Source organism: Hirundo rustica, chromosome 21 (genome assembly GCF_015227805.2).
Source record: "Hirundo rustica isolate bHirRus1 chromosome 21, bHirRus1.pri.v3, whole genome shotgun sequence".
NCBI classification, from domain to species: Eukaryota; Metazoa; Chordata; class Aves; order Passeriformes; family Hirundinidae; genus Hirundo; species Hirundo rustica.
The window spans coordinates 4,341,717-4,366,656 of record NC_053470.1 but is presented as its reverse complement, the minus strand read 5'-3'; the positions used below and the strand labels follow the sequence as shown (position 1 = coordinate 4,366,656).

The following is a 24,940-nucleotide window of genomic DNA, read 5'->3' as shown; positions in this document are numbered from 1 at the left end:
TGGACAGAGGCTGGACTCCACGATCTCCAGAGTCTTCTCCAACATAACTGAGTCTGGGATTCTGTAAGAGCAGCTGCAGGGGGCTGCAGTCAGTGTTGTTCAGAAAGGTCAGGTCATGCCCAGGGACAGCAGCAGTGGCTGGGGGCTGCAGGTAGCCCTGGAAGTGGCTGGAGAGCCCAGAGCAGAGCCCACTGCCCAGTGAGGTCATAGCGCATTGCCCGAGTGCGCAGGGAGCCCTGTGAGACAGCCAGGAGGGGACTCATCCATGTGCTTGGTGTTGACTGATGAACGTGCTGCCACTGTGAGCCTGGGACAGCAGGGCTGGGACAGTAGGACCGGCCCCTGCCTCACTGTGTGAGAGGTCAGAGGTGTTCAGGAGTTGGGACTCCACTGGTGCTTTCCCCACACCCTGCAAGATGAGCCTGGGCAAACCCCTGGTGGGCAGAGCTTTACTGCCACTGTAAACTGGGGACACAGGGAAAGGAGAAGCGAGACCTTGAGGGAACTGCCAGGATGGCACAGTGGCTTGTTGTCTGAGCCAGCACAGGCAGGACACAGGAACAACCACAAAACCACGGATGAAAGGCGAAGAGGAAATTTATTTTCATTACCTCACTGGCTGGAGGATTCCCCAAGCAGCACCCAGGCAGAGGCACATAAGCAGGGATGCAGGCACTGTGGATCTTGGTCCACCCTAGAGGATCACTGAACCTGCTGTTTTTGCCTGTTTATCAAGGATTTGTGCCGTTGTGGTTTACCACTGTGATTTGATCTTTCCCACAGCAGGCCAGGAATCTCAAGCATGTTAAATAAGGTGCCACTAAGTCTATCACAGCCCCATGTTATCTAAACACAGAAGTTCTACTTACTGAACACACAAAGCTAAACAACGATGATTATGGTATATTTTTCTACATCAACTGCAAGGCACTTGAGCATGTTTACAATCTTTCTTGCCTATCTTTCCGTATTTTTCCACACTTGGCCCCCCACACATGCATCCTGTGTGTCCCCATCAGTTGGCCAGTGGCCCCTGCCTGCTCAGCTGCAGCTGCCCTCTCACCAGGACATGTCCCTGGGTGGGCTTGTGGGCACTTTGAAGCAGGGAGGGGAGCTTGGCAGGAAGCAAGACTGGGGTTCCAGTGCAGGAGCAGGGAGCAGGGCCCAAGGAGAGGTAAGGTTTGTGCAGCAAAGCTGTGGAGAATGGGGGATGCAGGGGTGCAGGAGTGCGTCACACTCTCCCGTAGCTGTTCTGGTAGGGGCTGTGCTCACTGGGGGCGGCTGGGGGCCCGGGCATTGCAGGTGGTGCATGGTTGCTGCTGTCCCAGAGGGGCTCATGGCTGTCCTTGGGTGGCAGCTCAGTCACATAGCAGATGTTCTCGCTGTAGTTGGGCTTGAAGCTCTCCACGACATCTTTGGGGACTCCAGCCCATTCCTCCAGGGAGCAGAGCAGGGTGAGAGGAGCCACCACCCAGCCCAGCCCCAACCCCACGCAGCAGGGGTGAGCCCAGGGCAGGGCTGCCTGCAGCGCCTTACCTGGAAATTGCCATTGTGCGTGATGAACAGCTCATCAAAATTCTTGCTGGGGTTGGGAATTCGGGGCATCAGGATGACCCATACCCTGTTCAGGAGAGGTGTGTTAGAGGAGAAGAACCCCAGTGCTGCTGCCCCCGGTCAGCTCCCCACACTCACCTTTCCATGCGCACCAGCAGGATGACAAGGACCAGCAGGAGCAGGCAGGAGGCAATGGGGACCAGGACGGTGCGGATCCCAAACCAGTGCAGCCATTCCTCCACCGTGCCTGGAAAGAGCAGGGCTGGCACTGACCCCAGACAGCACACCACCATGGCAGTGGGGTGGGGCTGCTGATGGCCTTTTGTGGGTGGCCGTGGCATGGCTCATGGCAGGGCTCGGCTGGGAACAGAGGATGGAGAAGGGGCTTGTCCCCAGGCCCTGCCATCCTGTCACCATAACTAGCTGGTGATCCTGTCCTGGCCCAGCCATGCCCCCCAGTGCTAAGAAGCCCCTGGCAAAAGTCAGCAGCTCCCACTGCTGGGAGTGTGTGGGGTGGGGTGTGTTTTGCTTCCGGAAGTACAAAGGATGCTGCTGCTGGCACCCCACATGCCCAGATGGGTCTTGCCCCTACAGCTGCTGCCTTGGGTCATTCTCTGTTTGCTTTGCCATTTCTCTCCAGTCTATCCCACCCTATCCCACTGCAGCCCTCAGAACATACCCTGGCTGGTGGAGTTGCTGCCCCAGATGACAGGAACGCTCCACTCGCTCCAGAACTGGGTGCTACCACAGAATTTGTTGATCTTGCTGCGCACGTAGAAGGTGTAGGACTTCTCATAGTCCACGCTGGGTAAGGAGAAGACATCTCCATTCACCGAGAGCTCCTGCAGAGACACAAGCCCCGTGCTGCTGGCTGGGATCACCTCAGAGGCTGGTGCACAGCTCACCCAGGCACAGCCACAAGGGTGCAGTGCCCAGGGCTCTCACCGTCCAGCTGGTGTCCTTGTTGCTCTTGTACTTGACAGCATGTTCCAGGCACCTCTCTTTGGGGTAGGGAGAGGCCCAGGTCAGCTGCAGCTGATTGTTGCTCATGTTGCGGATGGTCAGGTTGACAGGAGCCTCTGGTTTCACTGCAAGGGACAGATAATGCCCAGTGAGGGCTGGTCCCGTGCCCCAGTGGCCCTGCTGCCAGCTGGGAGCTCACAGGAGAGCTCTGAGAACCCACAGCTTTGCAGAGGAAAGGGGGGTCCCCCCACCACTCTGTACCCAAGTCCTGTAGTAACATGCGCTTGCTGGGGATCTCCAGGGTCTTGCCACCAACACTGGCATTGATGAGAACATGGAAAGGCTGGAACTGGATGAGCTCGTTCTGCTTGAAGTGGCAGCCGACCCTGACACCCTTGTCCTGCAGGTAGTGCTTGCACTCCACCACCTTGTCAGACATGTTCTTGTACCTGTGCCACAGTGGATTGCCAGGACTCCCCAAAGCCTCCCATGCCCCAGCCCTCACCGGGACCCCTCTCCCCAGCACACCCCGTCCTGCTTGCCCTGGAGACAGAGCCTGCCCCACCCTGGGCTTGGGGAGGAGGAGCAGCCCGATGCCAGGACCAGCAATGTTGGCAGCAGCCCCCCTGCACAGGGACCCACTGCTGGACACTGCGGTAGGACTGGCCGTGGGGCAGAAGCACCTACCAGTAGAAGAGGGAGTAGTTGACTGTGGGCATCTCTGTGCTGCCCCACATGCAGGTCATGTACTCCTCGTTAAAGAGGACACACTCCACCCCTGCGAACAACAGACACTGCTGGGCATGGCAGTCGTGGGGGGCTGTGCCAGGGCCCAGGGGTGCACCAGAGAGACATGGCACATGCCAGATCCCTGCATATCTCTATGAGCCTCCCTCTGTGTGAACCAAACAAACTCATCAGCCAGCACTGAGGCAGGAGAAAGGCAGAGTCGAGCTTTCCTGGGTTGTAATGTAACACACTGGAGCAAACAGGCTGTTTCTACACGTGGAGATGGAGAGCACCGTCCCACAAGCCCAGAAAGCACAAGGAGAGGAGCTTTTTCCACAGAAAGCTGTTGTTTTACTGACAGCCAGACAAGGAGTGGATTTTTTTCTCAGAAAACAGTGGCCAGGATGAGAGCGCCGGGTGGAAAGAAAAGCTTCTGTGTCCTGTCCCCTTCCTGCGCACAGCACTATTGAGGTGAGCAGGAAGGAAAGGGCAGCTGGTGCAGATCCGCTGACCATCCTGGCCAGCACCCACACGTAGCACGGACCAGTAGGATCTGTCCGTAGAGTGATGGGGCAGGAGCACTGCAGGACTAGTAGCCAAGGGGCTGGTGGAGTCAGAAACGTCCTAACACTGCAGTGGGTGCAAGAACACCCCCCCAACACCCCCCTGGTACAGCCTGACCCTCCTGGCAGCCCCACTGCAAGGGGCCCCCTGCGTGCCGCAGGTCCTGGGACACATCAGAGGTCGCAGGGTCCCTGGCGTGTGCCACAACAGCGCGCCAGCCCACACAGCCCCACATCCTGTCCTCGCCCGCCATCACCGGGGAGCTCCAGTCCCCGGGCTCACCCACAGAAGGGGCCCGTGCCCTTCCCATGTGCCCCCTTACCTGGGTGGCTGTGGGCAGCAGCAGGGTAGGGACCCGGCCCACAGGGGAGGAGGAGGAGGAGGAGGACAGGCACGAGGAAGGTGCCAGGAGCCGCCATGGGGGCTGCTGAGCAGGCACGCATGTGAACAGCTTCACCCGGGGCTGCCGACTTCCGCACCACTCTGCTTCCTGCCCCATGGCACCGCCTGCCCCGGGGGCCCACGCTACGTGCTGCCCCATGGCCACCTCACGGGGACCATGGCTCATCCCAGTGGGACCCCATGGCGCATCCCAGTGGGACCCCATGGCACATCCCAGTGGAACTCCATGGCACATCCCAGTGGAACTCCATGGCACATCCCACTAGGATACCACAGCTAACCCACTGCGACCCCACAGCACATTCCACTGGCACCTCACAGCTCGTCCCACCTTTCCTGCTCAGTTCCCACCCCTCACACCTCTGGGACCCCCCAGTTCCTCCTGCCGTGTTCCCATGGCTGACGCTGCCGTGCTGTAGGGATCACCGCCACTGGGCTGCCCCAGGAGCATGGCTGGGACGGGGATCCCAAAGTCCGGACCGCCTGGATCCCCGGGAGCATCACTGAGAGGCACTGAGGCAGCCGGAGGGGAGCGGCTGCAGGGAGAGAGTCACAGCGGGGCTTTGTGTGTGTGACAGTACGGCCGGTGTCCCCGGGGGCTGGTGTCGGTGCCCGGTGTCCCGGGGGTGCCCCCCAATCGGGACCGAGGGGCAATGGGATGGCGGTGTGTCACGTGATCCTGTCCGGACGCGCCACCGGCGCGGCGCCTCCGCCTGGGGGCGCGCGCGCGCCCCTCGGGCTGCCCCGTCCCTCTTCGACACTTTCCGGCTTCGCTCGGGCCCTCCCGGCACTGCTCGGGACTCTCCTGCAGCGCTCTGCTCTTTTTGTCCTCCCTCGTCCCTGCTTCGGGGACGCTCGTCTCTCTCCGGCTACCCTCGGATCTCTCCGGCTGCGCTCGGTGCTCTTCGTTTTTCCTTGGTCCAGTCACAGCAGTACTCGGGCCTCTCCGTCAATTTTCGTCACCCTTCGGCAATACTCGGGACTCTCCGGCGACGCTCGGAACACTCCGTGCTCCTTCGGCCCGGCCCCGGCGGCGCCCACCTGCCCCGGCGCAGCGCTCAGCGCGCATGCGCGGGCGGCCCCGGCGGCCCTTGTTGTGGCCCGGCCGCCCCCGCCCGGCCGGCCCGCCATGGCGGCCTTCGGCGTCCTCAGCTACGAGCACCGCCCGCTCAAGCGCCCGCGCCTCGGCCCGCCCGACGTCTACCCGCAGGACCCCAAGCAGAAGGAGGTGCGGGGGCCGGGCCTGTTGGGGGGACCCGGGGTGCAGGACCGCTGTGCCGCGGCCGGACCTGACGAAGCGCCGGGTTAGCGGCGCGAGGGCCGGGAGCCGGGGCCCCGTCCCGCCGCGTCCCCCGGGGTTGCGGGGCGCCGGCCCGGCCGGGGGAGCCGCGGTCCCCGTGTCCCGGCGCTGCCCTGGGCGGTGCCTGGTAGCGAGGGCTGGAGGAGGTCGGGGAGCAGCCGGGCCTCGCCTGGTTCAGCCCCCGCGGTGGGGACAGAGGCTGCGGCGGTGGGCGCGGAGGGGCCCTGCTGACCGTCCTTCCCCCGCAGGATGAGCTGACTGCGCTGAATGTCAAGCAAGGCTTCAACAACCAGCCGGCGGTCTCTGGGGACGAGCACGGCAGTGCCAAAAATGTCAATTTCAACCCGGCGAAGGTGAGAGACGTCCCGACGGTCGAGGGGCGGGTTTCGCAGGGCAGGCTGCTGGATGCTGATAGTCCTGGGTCTTGTTCCTTCCCTGTGTCGAGAACTAGGAAATCTTTGCCTTTCGTATGGGTGTTTTTAAGACTTCACCCTCTGTTTCTCTAGAGTCCAAGTTCTGCTTTCGTTTAGAACTGTGTCTCACCTCTGAGAGAGCGGGTTCTTGTCTGGCTCAGTGCGTCTTAGGGGCAGGTCTGTGTCTGCAGTGCTTGTTAAGCCAGCATCTAAGACTCCTTAAATTCTGTAATTAAAGTACAGGCTATGGTAGTAGGAGAGGGAAACTCCTTATTGGTTTGGTTACATGATGGCCATGGTAAAAGTATGATTTCTTGAGACATCTGGAAGTTTAAAAATGGGAGTTATATAATAGGTTTCAACTCCATTTTTCCAGTCTCTGAGATCAAGATGTTGACTTCCTGACAAAACAACTAGTAATGACCTAGGTTGGAACACAATCAATAATCACAGGATATTTGTTTTCCTTGGCTGACATCTGTCTGAGATGCCTTCTGTCTGGTTTGACAAGTATTTTTAAGGGGTTGTGTCCATCTCAGCTTGAGTCCTTGCTTGGTTGTTGTATGAGTTGTCTAGACCCATTCATCTCTGCAAGTATAACGAAGGAGTTACTGGCAGTCATATTGCGTTTCAAAAGTTGATACTGGTGAGACTTCTGGTAGGAATGAAAAATTGTATTTTAAGCACACTGTTCAGGTCTTTGACATCTGAAATGTAATTTTTTTTATTTCTTCTCTTCCAGATCAGCTCAAATTTTAGCAGTATTATTGCAGAGAAGCTGCGGTGCAACACCCTGCCTGACACGGGGAGAAGGAAACCCCAGGTCAATCAGAAGGATAACTTTTGGCTGGTGACAGCACGTTCTCAGAGTGCCATAAACAACTGGTTCACAGATCTGGCTGGAACTAAGCCCCTCACTCATCTTGCTAAGAAGGTGTGTTACAGGAGAGGCAGCCTGGGAGGACAGAGAATTTAATCTGTGCTTGTTTCTGGAGGTTTTCTGAAGGTCTTTACTGTTTGGAGAAGTTTCTTGTCTATATATCTGGTGAGCTTTCAGCTTGAGGAGTGGATGTGGGATTTGTAGTGCCATGACTGTAGTCATCCACACTTCGAGAGCTGGTCTCTTGTCTGTTATTTGGAGGTGTGTTCAGCTTTGCCTTTTGGCTTGTAAGACATGAGTGATTTAAGGTTCAGTTGTTTTTCTGAAGAGCTGCCGCTGTTGTTTAGATTAGGACATTTCTGTTGTGGAGTGTTTTTCAAGTTCTCAAAAGCCGTAGTGAGAATTACTGAAAATAGTCACCTGAATGACTTGCCAGACTTCTTTTGCAGTGAGATGTTTCTCCTTTTCAGCAGGGGAGACTGTGTGTGCTATCACTTGATCTTGGCCAGGCTACAGTATTTCTGTGTCCTGGAGTCTAGGGGTAGATATTTCCCTTATAGCTGTAAATTCTGTTGAGTATGAAAGAGGGATTTTACTCTGGCATTTTATGAGGCTTGATAGCAAGGGAGATGGCTCTCTCTCAGGGGAGGCCTACAAACGAGACACTGTGGAAAAAAACAAACTCCCAGTTGCAAAATGGTCTGAGTCATTCCTGGGGGGAAAATAATCAGATTTTCCCAGAATCTGACTCTTTATAAACTCAGTCCTTCTTTGCATTTTGGCTGTCAGTTTCCTAAGGTCATGGTGAAAGCTTGAACCTTTCAAGGATTTCCCCTGTTTTCCTGCAATGAGCTCCATCCATTTCACAAATTTAGATGTGAAAGAGCGAATGTCTGTAGCCAAGAATTCTGACTTGGAGGCATAAGAGAGTAATGGGGAAAAACACAGGAAACATAGCAGGTAAATGAGCATCAGTAGTCCAGGGACTTGAACATACCTGCCAAATGGGCCTGGTTTTTATGATTTTTTTTCATTCCTCTGTGAAAACACACATACTTTTGTTCTCCAGAGTATTGTGTGGAAATGAGCCCCACAGCTGTACTTTTCCCTGTGATATGTTATTGCTTCCTGGTTTGTAGTCCTGCAGTCTGACGAAATCACTGGGATCCTCCTGTGTTGTATCTTGAATTTTGAATCTTGGACTAACAAACTCCTTCCTACTGTGTACTCAGTTCCCTGTTTCTCGCAGTCTCCTGTTGAGTATTCATGATATTGTGAGACTTCTGTAACCACTGGTTTTGTATACAAAGTGAAGAGTCCTGTCTTCACTTTGTATGGCAGATACTCAGTTACTGACTCAGTCCATAGCCTGTTATCCTTCATAGCTCTTTATGTGCTCTCTGGAGGGATAAACCTCCAAGATGTGTGCAGGATTCAGGGCATGGATTTGCAGTGATGTAATTATATTTTCTGTCTTCTTTCAATTTGTTTTGTTTCTGTTTATACTGAAATGCAGCTCTGGTACTGTTGCTTTCTGACCACAGGTGAATTTTGGCAGCAGGTTTTTTTGAGGTTGAGGTACTGTGCTGCTCTGTTCCCTTTTTACCTTTTCCACGCCTGCAGCAGGTGTAGCTGCTTTAGCTGCTTCAGTTCTTATTCTGTCTGCTTGGTTCAGTTTTCCCTCTCCATTTCATTTCAGGTGCCCATCTTTAGCAAGAAGGAGGAAGTCTTTGGATATTTGGCAAAATACACTGTTCCAGTAATGAGAGCAGCATGGCTCATCAAAATGACTTGTGCCTATTATGCTGCCATCACGGAAACGAAGGTGAAGAAGCGTCATGTCATTGATCCCTTCATTGGTAAGCACTCTGTGTGCAGCACTGAGTTTGTCCGTCACAGCTGTTTCCTTCTAAGCCTGCTCTTGGTTAGTAAGAGGTAGCCTGGAAATCCATACAAATTTCCTGCTGATAACTCCTTGAGTTCTGATGTAACTGTCTGAAAATCAGGCCCACCTGTGAAAGTGCACAGAAAAAAATAAGTCTTAGCAGCCATAAATACTTCCTGGGAGCCTCACTTTTCTTTCTCTCTGTTAAGTTCTACTGAGCTCCTTTGCTGCCTAACCTGTCTTTTTCTTACCATACTAAGACTGATTTGCAATTTAGTGATGACTGATTAGCTACTTTCCAAGTGAGAATTCCTAGAGAATTTCGGTATGTTACTCCCTGTCTGTTTTTCCAATTTCATTAAGCATTACTGGATCCAACATCCTTTGCATCCTGGCCTGCTCCAGATTGCTGTGGTCTAGAAGAGTTCCCCTGACTGTGCTCTGGGTTTCTTTGGCTTTCCATCTATGCACAATCCAGTTTTTTCCTGCTCCTGTTTGCCACAGTGCTCACTGCTAACTTGTTTTCTCCAGAATGGACACAGATCATCACCAAGTACCTGTCAGAGCAGCTGCAGAAAATTGCAGAGTTCTACAGACAGCTCCCAGGGCAAGGCTGTGGTTCACCATCAGGACCAATGCCCCAAGAGGTGGAACAGGCTTTGAAGCAGTGGGACTACAATGAGAAACTGGCTATGTTCATGTTCCAGGTGAGGGACTGCTGGGTCAATGTGAGCAGAGGAGGGCAAGGGGAGTGGGTGCCAAGTGATTTATTTCTGCAAAATGCTCTCTTTCTGTGAATAGACCACTAGGATTAAATGCATTTCTGAGCTCAGTAATATGACAGGAGTAGCAGAAAAATGTGAAAACTTCCAGAGTTATTTCCACTGTTGGAGTGCAAGCTGCTCCTACTCTTCCTTACCTTAGAGCTGGTTACTTCGACTTTCATGCATTTGCTCTGCTTTTGTCTGTGTGCAGGATGGCATGCTGGACCGGCATGAATTCCTGACATGGGTCCTCGAGTGCTTTGAGAAGATACGGTCAGGAGAAGATGAATTTCTGAAAATGCTCCTTCCTTTGCTGCTGCGGGTGAGAAATGCACTCTCAGCTTGCTTTAGGAGAATGCTGTCTTCTGCTTTGGCCATCCCCTTCCTATTGCCTAAGGGCATAATGAGTTATTTTTTATCAAGAGCACCAGGGAGTGTCCCTGTGAGCATCCTTCTTAGCTCATGCAAGGATGTCTTTTTAAGTCCTGCTCTTTTCTGGTTTTTATTCTCCTTTACCTTTTTTCCCTGCACTGGACTATGGCACAGTCCCTGCCCGTGCCATAGCTGTGGTAGTTCCACTGATTGTGCACCAGTACATGGAAACTGCTTTTTTATTTCTTTCTCTTGCAACAGATTCCGGGCAAGCCTTTGAAGCTCTGGGAAGGCTGGGTGTGGGTCCATTTTTATACATTAAGTCATTGCCAGAGAGCATTTCAAGGGTTTTTCTGATGCTTAGTAGCCAGTGGGTGATCCATGATGCTAAGGAGCTCTGTGTAAAAAAGGAACTGCCTCTTCAAGGCAGTGTCACATAGTGCAGTACTTTGGGAAGGTCGGGATTTTTTCTTTGTTCCTTGTGACAAGGATGTTTGCCCCTCCTTCCATCTCCCTTGCAGTACTCTGGAGAGTTTGTGCAGTCTGCGTACCTGTCCAGACGTCTGGCCTACTTCTGCACCCGCAGGCTTGCTATGCAGCTGGATGGTGCTGGTGGGCACCCACCACACATCCTGTCTGCCCAGGCTGGGAATGCTCTTCCTTCAACTCCCACCCCTCAGCCAGCTGCAGGGAATCCTCCTCCCAGCCCTTTCAGTGATTTATTACTGTGCCCCCAGCACCGGCCAGTGGTGTACGGGCTCAGCTGCATTCTTCAGGTAGGTTTAAGTGATGGTGATTCTGGGGATAGAAAAATCATTACAGTCTGAGCCAGCAGCTTCTAAAGTACAGAAATATCACACCATGATTATCTTTGGTGATGTGTTACAGAGCTGTTGTCAGACGTCAGTGCTGTAGCAGTGCTCTTGACTGACTTGCATAAGAAAAATGTGTTGGAATAGAGCCTTTTGCTCTGCTCACAGGTGTCTCAAATGACTTTGAAAGCTTTACAAAAAAGGAGATGAGAAAGAAAGGGTTATTTCCCATTTTGTATATCAATAGCAGGTTGTCATCCAGGAAAGGAAATTATGCCAGAAATGAAAGTGCTTTGTAATTTTGTCTACTCTTAAAAAAACAAACATCCCCTCATCAGGGAAAAAGTTCCCACAGAACAAAAGGGGGAAAAAAAAAAAAACCAACAACCAAACAGCACACAGAAGAAACAGCCCCTCCCACTTTATGAAAGAATGTAGTGGTTTAGGAGTGGTAGCCGGCTGTGAAAAGGAGCTACTGTAAACTAATAATCTTTATAGGTAATTAAACATTGCAATAAAGGGCAAGGTTGCCAAAGCCTTACTGATAGATGTTTGAAGATCTGGGCATGTTGTGACACTGTGGGATTCAGTCCTTACTGTCCTGATGTCAGAGAGAGGCAAATTCTATTCAATGTATGCATTCATTCATTCATGATTGTGTTTTTCTCCTTCAAGAGGAGAGTGACAAGGTGAGGTGAGTCCATGCAACAGGAGTGGAGATTGTTTCTGCAGGGGAGAAAAGACTTGTTAAAGCAGAGAATGTTCCAGAGAGTGCAGGATGGAACAGGAGTTGGAGAGGAAGAGAGCACAAAGCTTGGGAACCTGCTGCTCAAGAGAGAAACTTGAAATGAAGGAGCCCTGACAGGATCAAGAAGCAGCCAGCCAGCTCTCAGACAGAGAAAAAGAAAATTCCTGTAGTACAGTTGGCTGGAAGTAAGGATCTTTCTAGAAGCAAGGGAGAGCAATGTAGGGTTATAAATAAACCCTTTGCATTCTTATTAAGTCTTGGTTGCTTTCTGTCAAAGAAGTTTAGAGGTTTTATTTTCTATGTGATAAAACATGTCTTTAATATAAAATCTTATATTTGGGGAGCTTACTTTAAGGAAAATAGATGAGTATATACACCTCAAAAGTTGGGCTGATTTGGTGTTCAAACACAACCTGCTTAAAGAGTTGAAGTTTGTTAATGATGGTCTGATCTTTAGTGTGTCTCAGTGGAAACAGGTGCATTTCTAAGAATTTCCATAATTCTAAGAACATTCATAATTAATCTTTGCTGAAATGCTCCAAAATAAGCAGATTCTTTGCTTCAGGTGTCTAAAACAGTTTTGTGAGCCAGAAACTGTAAGGGAATGTCATAGGAATTGTTTAGTGAAGTTTTTTCTGTGTTTATGTGAGTGTACAAGATCATAAAAGAGTGAGAATACATATAGCATGGTACTGTTGCTATAATAATCAGACTTGTGATTATCAGACCAAATAGTTTAATTAATTTAGGTCTGTTACCTATCTCATCTCAGACTTCACACTTGATGAGAGTTGTAAGTCACTAATGTAAATGCTGCTACTGGACCATAAGGGCTGGATTTTGCATTGAAGGTGTCAGTTTGTATGCTCCAAAGGGCCTTTAACAGCTTAGAACAGAAAAAACCAACCCACCCAGATAGTAAATATACTGTATAGAGGATAATGAGTGCCTGGGCAATAGAATAAAATAGTGGTTAGTTCTGTAGAAATCTAACTTAATTGTTGTGACCTTAATTTGCTCAGTGATACTGACTTTCCTGTCTGTTGCAGAGTATAATTTTGTGTTGCCCAAGTGCCCTTGTGTGGCATTATTCCTTGACTGATAGCAGGATAAAGACTGGCTCTCCACTGGACCACCTGCCTATAGCCCCATCCAACTTGCCCATGCCAGGGGGGAATTCAGCCTTTACACAGCAGGTGAGCAGCCTTCAGAAAAGGGAACTCTTGTGGTTTGGGATAACGGCTGTATCTTAGCTCTCTCAGAATTTTCTTTTCATGTGTGATAAGCAGATCTGGAGGTGTTGTCTCACTCTCTAGGAATTAAGTGCTCTCATTCTGCTATAAGCCAGACAGTGATGTCCTTGGAAGACGGGCGAAATCCAACCTTAAGTAGAATTGCTGTCAATCTCTTTTTTTTTGATAATTTTGTTCACAGGACTTCTAAGGCATCCTTTTGTATGTTTACACGGGTCCATTGTTTCTAGGTTCGAGCAAAGCTGCGTGAAATTGAGCAGCAGATAAAGGAACGTGGCCAGGCTGTGGAGGTTCGCTGGTCATTTGACAAGTGTCAAGAAACCACTGCAGGTAACTTGCTGTAGGTTAAAGTTTTCTTCTTCTTTATTCATGTGCTACTCTGACAAAACTCCTGTCTGGCTGTTCTTGATTTTTTTTCTCTTTACTGCTGTTTGTATTTACTGTCAGCAGTAAGGCATGTCTGTTTTTCTTTCCAGAGCAAAATCTTATAAGGGTCCATTTCTCCAGGTATAAGGGTAGTTTCTGTTACTGGAAGCTGATAATATTTACCAGGGAACTATACTCTTGTCTGTGTGCCGTGCTCTGATGCTTCCCCCTAAAATCTGCTGTTGGCCACAGTAAGAGTCAGGATATTAAGCTGCATGGACCCTTGCCTGACTGGTACAGCTTTCCTTGGGCAATGAGCCCAAGCAATGAGCTTGCAGAAACTTCTCATAGAACCATAGACTGGTTTGGGTTGGAAAGGACCTTAAAAATCAAGTGGTCTCCATTTCCCTGCCGTGGGCAGGGATACCTTCCCCTAGATCTGCTTGCTCAGGACCAATCCAGCCTGGCCTTGAGCACTTCCAGGAATGGAGCATCCACAACGTCTCTGGGCAACCTGTCCCACTGCTTCACCACCCTCACAGGGAAGAATTTCTTCCTAACATCTAGTCTGAGTCTATCCTCCTTCAGTTTAAAACCATTACTCTTTGTCCTGCCCTTATAAAAAGTTTCTCTCAGTCTTTCTTGTAAGCCTCCCCTTAGTGTGCAAGATGACAGTTAGGTCACCCTAGAGCCTTTTTCTTCAGTCTGAACAATTCCAACTCTTCCAGCCTTTCCTCGTAGGAGGGGTGTTCTATCTCCCTGATCACCTTGATGGCTTCCTCTGGACTCTCTCCAACAGGTCCATGGGGCCCCCAGAGCTGGAGGCAGCACTGCAGTGGGGTCTGACCAGGGTGGGGCAGAGGGGCAGAATCCCCTCCCTCCCCTGCTGCCCACAGGGCTTTTGCTGCAGCCCAGGACACACTTGGCTTTCTGGGCTGTGAGTGCACACAGCTGGGCCCTGTCCAGCCTCTCATCCCCAAGTCCTCTGCAGGGCTGCTCTCCATCTGCTCATCCCCCATCCTGGACTGATACTGGACGTTGCCCTGCCCCAGGTGCAGCACCTTCTATTTTATCTTATTGAACCTCATGGGATTCCCATGGGCCACTGCTCAAGCTTCTCCAGGTCCCTCTGGATGTCATCCATCTTCAGGAGTGTCAAGAAAACCACACAGCTCAGTGTCATCTGCAGACTTGATGAAGGTGCACTTGATCTTTGTCTGTGTCACCACTTGTCACTGATGTCTGTTGGGACTCTGACCCTTTGACCACTACCATCTGGATGTGACTGTCCAACCAGTTTCTCATACACTGAACAGTCCAGCATCCCTGGTGCTGTATAGGCCCTCCCATAGTCAGAAAAAAACGCCAGTATTTTGGTGGCAAAACCACCCATGGAGCCATGTGTTAATACCCTGGGCCCATCTGTTTCTTCCAATGTCATTGCCCATAACTAGGACAGAAAATAATCTCTGTTCCAGAATCCCTTGCTAATGGTCAGTCCCAAGATCCTGAAGTCCCTTTTGGTTGTCTTTGAATTACACTTGTAACTTCATCCCCTTCTGTGTGAGAGACCAATAATGGGTAATAGTCTGGAGGCTGTACCAGGCTGGGAAGTTTCATGATTTCATGTCCTTCACCTGGGCCCCGGGAGTGCATCAGAGTTCCCTTAGAGCAGGGTCCCTCTGACATTTGGATAAAGGGTTCAAACCCTGTCTTCCACTTAGAAGAGAATCACCTACAGCTACAACCCATCTTTTCTTCCTTGTGGAACTGGTCTTGATACAAGGTGTAGATCTTTCTGACCTTGGCAACCCATCGGGTGTTCTCTTGAGTCTGTTGTACCAGGTGCCAAATACACATTTCTGTTTTCTGTTCTCTTCTAGGTTTCACTATTGGCCGTGTCTTGCATACATTAGAAGTTCTGGACAGTCACAGCTTTGAAAGATCTGACTTCAGCAACTCTTTGGATTCCTTATATAACAGGATATTTGGTCTGGGCCCGACCAAAGACAGTCATGAGGTGCTCTGGAACTTTGCTGCTGGGCCCTGGTCTTGGATGTGGCTGTGTTCTTGTTTATATCCTACTGTTACTGTCCTGTGTCTGCAGAGAGCTGACTAGGTAGTGGCACTTGGCCAAGAGACATGATCTCCATTGAAAAGGATTTCATGCAGCCTTGTTAGGGAGGTACTAAAATGAGGATGGGGGTGGTTCTGTGCTCTAGAAAGTCCAACAAATACATGTAAGCTTGAGAGAATTCACTGATGAAAGACATCAATCTGCATACCAATTTGGTGCTAGGTACTTGCTATGCCAGTGCTAGCCTGGTCACATTTTGGGCTGGCTGCTGGTTCCTGGGAGCTCACACTTCAGGTTCCTCTTAGCCTGGGAGGTGATGTGTTAATGATGTGTTGGACCATAGTGCATCCACTACTGCACTGGTTCCTAGAAGAGCTGCAGGACTGGCTGTTTGTATACTTTGTATGAGGGTGTCGAGGAGCTGTGTGTTAGTCAGTGCTGTGATTAGCATTCTATAGATGTGCTGCTGGAAGAGAGATGATTTTCTGAAGCAGAGTTGGTTTGGAGATTTGTCAGGGGCTGTGGACCTCATGTTACAAAATGGAGTCAAAGCAGGAGGGCTCTACTTGACATCTGTCCTCCCTGTTAGGAGGAGGGGAACACAGCAATCTTGAGGCTCTGTTCTATGGGGAGTAGACCCGCTGTTACATCTGCTCCCCTCTTCTGCTTGGCTCAGGTTCTCACTGCAGTGCTTACATCCCCCCAGATCTCCCCAGACGATGATGCAGTGGTGGCTTTGCTGTGCGAGTGGGCTGTCAGCTACAAACGCTCTGGGCGCCACAGGGCCATGGTCGTGGCCAAACTCCTGGAGAAACGTCAAGCAGAGATCGAGGCTGAGGTAGGTCCTTATTCCTGGAAGGCTGGGAGCAGTAAAGGAGAGCAGAGGTTACCTAACTCCGATTACACCGACCGGCCAAGTCTGATCAGCACAGTGCCTCTTGTCACTGGTGCTGCTAATTATGGCATTTGCTCCATCTGACCCAATGTAGGTCATAAATGAGCCTGTGGGATGGTGCATATCCCATTTCTTGGATACATTTGAGCACAGCTCATTGCAGTGCAGAAGTGCTGACGTATTTGGAGACTGTGCAGTAGCTTACAGAAAACTGTGTGGTGGCTTGCTTGTATGAGCAAGATAGAAAAATTCTCTTGAAGACTTCTTTTTTGAGATACATGGATAGGGAGTTTCTCCTCTGTGTCAGCAGTCAGTACTTCTTTCTGTTTCTGCAGAGATGTGGAGACTCTGAAGTTGTGGATGAGAAGGGCTCCATCTCCTCGGGCTCTCTGTCAGCAGCCAGCGCTCCTGTCTTTCAGGATGTCCTTATGCAGTTCCTTGACACTCAAGCTCCTATGCTAAGTATGTAAATAAGGACTTGTGGTCTCTCAGTTTCTAGCTTTCCCTCTCTTGCAAACTTTGAATTTATGTGCAGTTCTCTTGTGTGTTGGTATTGGGTGTATCTAAATTCTCTATCTGGCTTCCATGTAATTCAGAGCTTATTGTGGAGAGGGAGGAAAAGTAACTTGCAGGGCCAGATGATAGTAAGATGATACAGAGACACTTGTGTTAACAGAGCATTGGCCAAGGATAAATGAGTTTAATCAGGAATTACTTCAGGCTGAGAACTAAAGGGAGGTTTTTAACTGGTGACAGAGCTCTGGCTCTCATGGGAAGTTCTGCAAACAGGTTGATGGGGATAGGATAACAGGTCTGAATGATACAGGCAACTGTTTGTACACCAGGAATAGCACTTCTAGGCTAAGGTCCAGTGCCTCTGAGCGGTGATACTGGAGAGCTTTTGACTTACTTAATTGCTGATTTTTGAAACTGGGCTTACTGCTTTTAGTCCCTGCTGTAATCTCAGAACTGTGTATCAGTCACTGTGTTGACATCTCAGGAAATGCTTTCCTTTGCCCTAGGTTAGGTGGCTGGTGTTGCTTATAGTGATGCAGAGCTACTCTGATAGCTCTGACTGTGTGCGTTGTCCTTTCAGCTGATCCTGGGAAGGAAAATGAGAAGGTGGAGTTCTTTAATCTGGTGCTGCTGTTCTGTGAGCTAATCCGACATGATGTCTTCTCCCACAACATCTACATGTGCACGCTCATCTCCCGGGGTGATCTCGCCATGGATTCTCATGGGCCTCGGCCTCCCTCACCCTTTGATGACCCTGCTGAGGAGCATGACAGGAAGGAGACAGAGGGAAGCAGTGGCATCAAGCTGGAGGTGAGAGCATGGGCACCGTGGCCCTCCTGTACATCTGTGTTGTGCCAGCCTGTTTCTACCAGCTCTGCAGCCTCCTCACTATTGCTTGGTGGAGGATGTACCACTGACTCCTGCCCTTCCTTCCCCCAACCTGTTTCCTTAGCATTTAAATTTATGTTCTAAGTGACTGGAGAGGACCTGCAGATTGCAGAAGGATAGATAGGAAAATCTTGCATGGCTTGGTGCAGAGCAATGTATCATGAGGTGCTGTGTGAGGCCTGTCTGTAATATTTGAGGTGTATCAGGCTCCAACTTGCCAGGCACCATGGGTGTGGTGGCATATTGCTGTCACCGTCCAACATGGACATCAGTGCTGTAACCAACGAATATTCTCTTGTTCCCTGATGCATCACTGAGATGTAAAGCTGCTCTGTTTGTTCCCAGGACACAGGTCTTTCAGAGCCCATGGACATTGACCACAACCCCAGCATGCTCTTTGATGACATGGAAAAGACAGACTTCTCGGTATGTTTCAGCATTTCTTACCTGTTACTCAGTAAGTAGGGTCAGTGTGCTGTAGTGAGCCCAGGAGCAGCATGTGTCTTGTTTTTGTGTATCTTCTGGAAGTGGCTGGGTTATGAGGCAGTTCACATTGGGCATATATGAGCAGTTCAAAGGCCCATGTAACCTATTTATGTAGTTTGGTGTTCATCAGAGCAGAGTCCCACTTGTTTTTGGGACCTCTTATGCTCTGGCTACTGCCAGCCCAGTGTTTGGGCAGGGTAGGAAGTGGGCTGCTTGCAAGTGGATGGGAAATGAATGACCATGATGGCATAAGATTGGGAGTGTGACCAGTTGCAGAGGTTTTCTTGATCCTAGGAGAAGACACTAGTCTGCTTTCATCCTACTGTTTGGCCTTCATTACTACTTCAGGTTTACAGTTCTTCATATCTGTGGGCATAGTTCATGGTAGCAGAACACTTTGAAGCACTTAATAGCAAAATTAACTTGTGGTGCTTGAAAAATGCCCAAGTACCTACATCTATCCAGCCATTTCTGACTTTTCAAGGTACATGTCAGGCGAGTGTGATGTAAAGCTATATGCTTTCCCAGGATCCTCACTTCTGTGGGAGGGGCTGTTTCCAAAATTCTAAGCCATGAATTTATTACTCCTATTGTGTTTTTTCCTGTTGTGTTTAACTTAATATGCAGCATGGACCAGAAGCAAAAACAGGAATAGTCTCTTAGCGCATTACCTTGGTTTTTGCCTTAAGAACTGGCTGTTTTTCCAACCCTTCCTTTTCCCACTCCTTTTTAGGCCTGAGCAGAAGTATGTTCCTTCAGCAGTCTTTACAGTTGCATGACCATGTTCCCTAATTACATTTTCTTGTTCTTATGTCTCCCCAGATGTTTTCTCCACCAATGCATTGTGAATCTAAAGCCAGCCCTTCCCCTGAAAAGCCAGATCCTGAAAAAGAAGCAAAGGCCCTGCTGAAGGATAAGTCTGTGGAAGGAATGCTAGCATCCCTGTATGACCAGCCTCGGCACATCCAGTATGCAACACACTTCCCAATTCCTCAGGTACAGGACCTGCTCCTAACTGCTCCCCTGTTGCTGCCCCTGTCTTGAGGCTGCTGTCTCTCCCTGTTGTGGCTGCGTAAGGAGCAGTCCTGCTTTTCTGGATGGCTCCTTGCTTACTCCCAGAGAAGCTTTTGGGGTGAAGGTTTTCTTTTTCTTTCAGAGATCGAGGTGTGAAACAAGATTAAAGCATTCAGCCTTGTAGTTGCTAATGCAGTTGTCTCTTTTGGTTCCCCAGGAGGAGTCATGCAGTCATGAGTGTAACCAAAGGCTGGTAGTTCTTTTCGGGGTTGGAAAACAACGCGATGATGCTCGGCATACAATCAAGAAAATAACCAAAGACATTCTGAAAGTCTTAAACAGAAAGAGCACTGCAGAGACAGGTTAGTAGAGCTGGAGACACTCCTTTCTAAGAGCATCTTTCCAGTTGGCTGATTCCCTTGTCTGGCGTCTCACAGTGAAAGGATTTTACACAATATACAGTGTCTGGTAAGAGGTACTGGTGAATCGGTCTGGAATGGTGCTATTTTCAAACATACTAACCAGCAAGTAAGACAATTGGTTTCCTGCTGGCAATGTCTGTTTAAGTAACTTGTCTTCAGAAGAGAATTGAGTCATACAAGGTTCAGAGTGGGACCCTGGCCAAAATTTTGGCTTTTCATATTTTATTTTATTTATTCTTGCATTTAGATCCTTGTACAAGAAAAAGAAAGTGTTTTGCCAGTGCATAAGCTAAATGTATCATGCTGTTACACTTCAGGCATGTGCTAAAAATATAGCATAGGAAATTTGGATAGCTGGGTCAAAATCAACAGAAAGCATCTGATGTCCAACAGCTGAGAATCTGGCTATAATTTTTCTTTCGTAATCTGATACCTGAAAGGTAATTTAAAATGTGGGAAAAAGATGATGCTTTAAAATGTGGAGTGCTCTGACAAAGAAACTTTAGTGGCTGAGCATCTCCAGTCCAGAATGCCTGTTCTCATCAGAGAATAGGTATATCTTCAAATCAAGACAGAAGAATATTCCAAGGAGTACTTTCATTTGGGATAAACTTGATGTTTGCCCTGCTGTCATTCTTAGGTTAGAGATTCCTTCATGGTTTTTTTCATTAAAGATAGTCCTTACCAAGTTAAGGTCTAGGCATCAGGCCTTTGGCCTGTGCATCGTGACAGGGGCTGATCTTGCTGGGGAACTGTCAGAAGCTGATGGCTGATGTTTAATTCTGTAGTGAGGAAAGCGGCCTAATACTGTTTTCTGATGTTTTCAACTTTGGTAGGTGGGGAGGAAGGCCAGAAGAGGAAAAAGAGCAAGCCAGAAGCATTCCCAACAGCTGAAGATATCTTTGCAAAGTTCCAGCACCTTTCTCACTTTGATCAGCACCAAGTCACATCTCAGGTATGAATGTTGGAAGACTGCTGTCCTTGGTTCCTGATTATGTATTGTATTACTGAGAGCAGCTTCCTGGAAGGAGATGAGCCTGCTGAGGGACTTCTGGAAGGGAAGATAGACTCTGTGTTGTTCTTGCACTTGCAGGTATCTCGTAATGTCTTGGAACAGATCACCAGCTTTGCTTTGGGAATGTCATACCACCTGCCTCTGGTACAGCACGTGCAGTTCATATTCGACTTGATGGAGTATTCACTCAATATCAGCGGTCTTATCGACTTTGCCATCCAGGTAAGGGCAGTGTGCTCAGGTGCTCCCTGGGGGTGCGGGTTTGGCCACCTGAGAGGCAGCAGATCTGTGCTGTGATAGTTGTCCTGCTCTGGTCATCATTGGTGACCCTCTGACCCGTGTCATGGAGGTAGTCAGATTATATGGTCATTGTGATGCTTCTGGGCTGCAGCTGGTAGGAATAGGTTGTCTGTGGCAGATAATCTTACATGTTCTGTTCTGAGGATTATTCTTCCAAAGGCTTTGGGCTTGTTTCCAAAGGACTTGCATCTCTGTCCCTGGTTGCAGCAGAGGGTTGTTCTGAGTGAGAAGGGGATTGTCTGTCCCTGGCACCTTGCCTGCCTTGCTCCCCTGGAAAGATCCTTGGCACATGGCAGCTCACGCTGCCTTCTGGATCCTGCTAAAATCCTGTTGCTGTTTCTGCAGCCTGTACCAGGTGTCTCTTGAAGCCTAGCTGATGGAATTGTGGCTGCTAGCCTGGAAAGGATATCAGAGTGAGACTTACGCAGGCTAGAACTACCAAACAAGCTGTTTAAAACTGCCTGTGGCCATATCCCAATTACCCACTGATACCCAAGCCCCAACAGCCCCTTGTACTGCCTGAGACATTTTGCCAGTTGTTCTGGGGTGCATCCCTAAGCAGAAAGTGCCTGGCAGTGCCTTTCCTGGCAGGTCCTATAGGCTGTGGGTTTGGTGTGCCTCCTCCCTTTCTGACCATACCTTACCCCTGTGGCTGTTGAAGGGTTTTTCTGTCATTGGGTGCAGTTGCTGAATGAACTGAGCGTGGTGGAGGCAGAACTGCTGTTGAAATCCTCCGACCTTGTTGGCAGCTATACCACCAGCTTGTGCCTGTGCATCGTGGCCGTGCTGCGGCACTACCACTCCTGCCTTATCCTGAACCAGGACCAGATGGCTCAGGTCTTCGAAGGGTAAGGGCATCTCCCCCCTCTGTGTGTAAGGAAGCAGTGTGTGTATGCTGGGGGTTCATAAAGGGCACAGACATCTGTGTCTTTCCTAAATGGCAGCTACTTGGTGCCTGAGGGTTCAGCTCACTTTTTTTTTTGTCTCTCTGCAGTCTGTGTGGGGTGGTGAAACACGGCATGAACCGCTCAGATGGCTCCTCAGCAGAGCGCTGTATCCTGGCCTATCTCTACGACCTCTACACCTCCTGCAGTCACCTCAAAAGTAAATTTGGGGAGCTCTTTAGGTGAGTTTGATGCAGCTGGAGTTCTTTGAAGGAGTTGTCATGCATACAGAAATGAGAAACCTCATACTAGTCTTAACTGAATTCCCAAAAGCTGTTCAGCAAAACTTTAAAGTAAATGGCCACAGATAAAAGGGAATATCCTCTAGCAGGCAAACAGTAAGTTACAGATGAAAATAAGGAGTGACTGAAGAGTTCCAATGGACTCTGCTAATGCTTGTGCTGTTTTATCCCTCAGAAGTGTGAATGGTGATATCAAAACTTCTCATTTAATTGTTGCTTAGCATATAATGGAAGTTGGCTGCAGGTTGTTGTAGTAGGGTGCATTGATGGTGATCAGATGATAAACTGGCAGATGAAGTTCAGTGTTGTTAAACATAGGATAATACACATAGGATTATCTTTGTTCCTTTCTAAATTCTGTGTGGTGGTGGGTATGTTCTTTGGGTTGAATAAAGGATCTTTGAGCTGTAATGGATACATAATTGAAAATGTCATTATAGGGTACAGTAGCAGTCAGAAAGCAAATGAAATGTCAGGTATTGTTTGGAAAGGAAAGGAGAACAAAACAAAGAGCAACATTAGGCCCCTGTTTATGTCATGGTACAACTGTGCCTTGTGGTTTGGGGCAGCAAACTCCAAAAAACATGCAGTGGATTTAGGTCCAAAGGAGGGTGATTGGATAAATTATCAGAGGTTTCAAATGACTTATGAGGAACTGAGTCTCCTCTTCACAGAAAAGGACTACTGATAGAAATTTTGTAAAGTTCTGCTTGATGTGGAAAATAAACTGAACCTTCAGCATGTCTTAGAATGCAAGCACAGAAAGGAATGACTAGAAAATAACAAATTTATTGGTCTTTATTGGTACACAGTGATCTTGAGTTTCAACATGTTCTTGCCCAGAGAGGGTTTGTCTTTGCTCACCCAAGTTCAGTGGGTGCTTAGTTTTTTGTGTTCCTAATTGCTCTTCTGTCCTGTTTAGTGACTTCTGCTCCAAGGTGAAGAACACAATCTATTGCAATGTTGAGCCGTCTGACTCCAACATGCTGTGGGAGCCAGAGTTCATGATTGACACTATTGAAAATCCCTCTGCACATAACTTCACGTACACCAACCTGGGCAAGAGCCTCAATGAAAACCCAGCCAATCGCTACAGTTTCGTCTGTAATGCACTAATGCACGTGTGTGTGGGACACCACGATCCAGACAGGTGAGAGGCAGAGCTTTTGTGGTTCTACTGAGAAAGTAAATTCTTTAGTTGAGAGTAAGGAAGCCAGTGGTGATACCTTGGTTGTCTTGGGGTGTGAAGAAGGAGCCAAGGCTGGGGTCCCGTAGAAAATCGCTGACCTGACGGCATGCATGAGTAGCAAAGCTGACCCTCTGCTTTTTTTCATTATTTATTTAACAGGGTGAACGACATTGCTATCCTGTGTGCTGAGCTAACTGGCTACTGCAAGTCTCTAAGTGCCGAGTGGCTGGGTGTGCTCAAAGCTTTGTGCTGTTCCTCCAATAATGGGACCTGTGGCTTCAATGATCTCCTCTGCAATGTTGATGCAAGTGCAAACATTCAAAAGGGGAAAAGGAATTGAAGCAGGAGTGGAGGGATCCCTTGGGAGAAGGCAAAAGTGAACAAGGGATGGAGGCTTTGTCTTCTGAGGGCAGGGAAAAGGCTTTGAATACCGGGGGCTGCCGCTGGTGTTTGTTGCAGCCTGGGCAGACCATGGACATTGACCCCAGGGGTTATGGGCCCTTCTGCCCCCCAGCTCCTAGGAATTGCTGACAGAGGGAATGAGATAGAGGCTGTTTGGATCACTGGCTGATCTCCTCTCTTTCAGGTCAGTGACTTATCTTTCCATGATTCCTTGGCCACCTTTGTTGCCATTCTCATTGCCCGGCAGTGCTTGCTGCTGGAGGATCTGATTCGCTGTGCTGCTATCCCCTCACTCCTCAATGCTGGTAAGTGCATCCCTGCACAAACCTGACACTCAGTTCTGTGCTTCATGCATACTTGATGATCTCTACAGTTGTGAAACATGCCTCCAATACTTCTTTTATATGTGATGATTTAGAGAAAGTTGGGCCTTTTGATTTCTACCAAAAATTGATTGTGCTAAGTTTTTTCACTGCCCTGCTCTCTCGAGTTTTTGTGCGAGCTGAAGTAAACATGGGGAGCTGTTATCAGCCTCACTGTGTGACCATTGTACTCAGCTCTGAACTCCAGCAGTATGCTTCCCACTGATAATAATGTTCAGCTTAGCTTTTTGGCTAGAGCAGCCAGCCGGGCTTACAGCACCTGCCTTATTCTGCCACCAGCCTCCCTATCTCTGCTCTGGGGATTGCAGCATCCAGACTCCTGACAGGGTGAAGTTGGAAAGATGGAGCAAGCAGAATGCAGTGCATGTCACTGGGGATAATGCTGAAGGATTTGCTCTCTTGCATGTTAATTGCTGCACATGCTCCATATTTGTAAATACAATAAGGCTGCTGCAGCTTCTCGGCTGGCTGCTCCAGGGCAGTGCGCTGTGAATAGCTTTTGGATTGAGAGTCAGCCGTCCTGGTGCTTAAGAAATCTCAGTTGTCTCTTTTCTTTACATAGCCTGCAGTGAACAGGACTCAGAACCAGGGGCACGTCTGACCTGCCGGATTTTACTCCATCTGTTTAAGACTCCACAGCTGAACCCATGCCAACAAGACGGCAGTAAGTGAATGAACCTAGAGCCTGCCTTTATTGTGAAAGTACTAAGGCTCTTGCACCCCAAGAAGAGAGATACGAGACCTTATGGTTAGAGATCATAACCTGCTTGCTTTGAATAAAGCAGGCAAAGCCTGATGCACTTTCTTCATAGGACAAAGAACAGCATCCTTCCATTTATGTCACTCCATGGTAGCCAAGGCATTGGGGAGAAGGGTCTTGGAGGCACAAAACCAGCCAGTAGAGGTGGCCTTGCTGTCACTAAGCCATTAGAGTAATGATCACTTCTTCTTTTATGTCTTGAGCTTTGTATAGCCTCTTAACTTGGTGCCAGAAGCTGCTGTTTTACAGCACTCCTTTTTTGTGTGATGATGGAAACATTCCAGGAAGCTCTGTTCTTGGCTTCTCACCAGTATCCTGATAGCTCAGATTTCTAAATCCAGCCTGTATTTTAGGTCTAGGATACTGTTGGAGCTTGGAGTTCATGACACAGGCTCTGCTCCC

The 24,940-nt window shown here is 49.2% G+C and overlaps 2 protein-coding genes across 4 annotated transcripts in view; one reads left to right on the top strand and one right to left on the bottom strand.

Moving 5' to 3' along the window:
* Positions 1-636: 636 nt before the first annotated feature.
* Positions 637-4,266, bottom strand: IL2RG (interleukin 2 receptor subunit gamma). Its single transcript, XM_040084070.2, has 8 exons — positions 4,133-4,266; positions 3,205-3,295; positions 2,779-2,966; positions 2,500-2,642; positions 2,234-2,396; positions 1,693-1,801; positions 1,537-1,621; positions 637-1,435 (listed from the first exon to the last, which is right to left on the bottom strand). Exons 1-8 carry the CDS (start codon positions 4,251-4,253, stop codon positions 1,232-1,234), a joined length of 1,104 nt encoding a protein of 367 aa, XP_039940004.1. The 5' UTR covers positions 4,254-4,266; the 3' UTR covers positions 637-1,231.
* Positions 4,267-5,315: 1,049 nt separating this feature from the next.
* The window catches only part of MED12 (mediator complex subunit 12), a 35,175-nt gene continuing 15,550 nt past the window's right edge, over positions 5,316-24,940 (top strand). For all 3 annotated transcript variants that reach the window (XM_040083829.2, XM_040083828.2, XM_040083827.2), the window contains exons 1-24: positions 5,316-5,440; positions 5,761-5,865; positions 6,668-6,859; positions 8,505-8,664; positions 9,222-9,397; positions 9,666-9,776; positions 10,348-10,602; positions 12,436-12,582; positions 12,870-12,969; positions 14,889-15,025; positions 15,789-15,920; positions 16,313-16,439; positions 17,074-17,303; positions 17,727-17,807; positions 18,690-18,863; positions 19,099-19,243; positions 20,140-20,258; positions 20,397-20,540; positions 21,303-21,466; positions 21,613-21,744; positions 22,727-22,954; positions 23,153-23,297; positions 23,580-23,700; positions 24,341-24,442. In XM_040083829.2, coding sequence (XP_039939763.1) covers positions 5,342-5,440; positions 5,761-5,865; positions 6,668-6,859; positions 8,505-8,664; positions 9,222-9,397; positions 9,666-9,776; positions 10,348-10,602; positions 12,436-12,582; positions 12,870-12,969; positions 14,889-15,025; positions 15,789-15,920; positions 16,313-16,439; positions 17,074-17,303; positions 17,727-17,807; positions 18,690-18,863; positions 19,099-19,243; positions 20,140-20,258; positions 20,397-20,540; positions 21,303-21,466; positions 21,613-21,744; positions 22,727-22,954; positions 23,153-23,297; positions 23,580-23,700; positions 24,341-24,442 — 3,526 coding nt within the window. In that variant the 5' untranslated portion in view covers positions 5,316-5,341. The remainder of the gene's footprint in view (positions 5,441-5,760; positions 5,866-6,667; positions 6,860-8,504; positions 8,665-9,221; positions 9,398-9,665; positions 9,777-10,347; positions 10,603-12,435; positions 12,583-12,869; positions 12,970-14,888; positions 15,026-15,788; positions 15,921-16,312; positions 16,440-17,073; positions 17,304-17,726; positions 17,808-18,689; positions 18,864-19,098; positions 19,244-20,139; positions 20,259-20,396; positions 20,541-21,302; positions 21,467-21,612; positions 21,745-22,726; positions 22,955-23,152; positions 23,298-23,579; positions 23,701-24,340; positions 24,443-24,940) is intronic.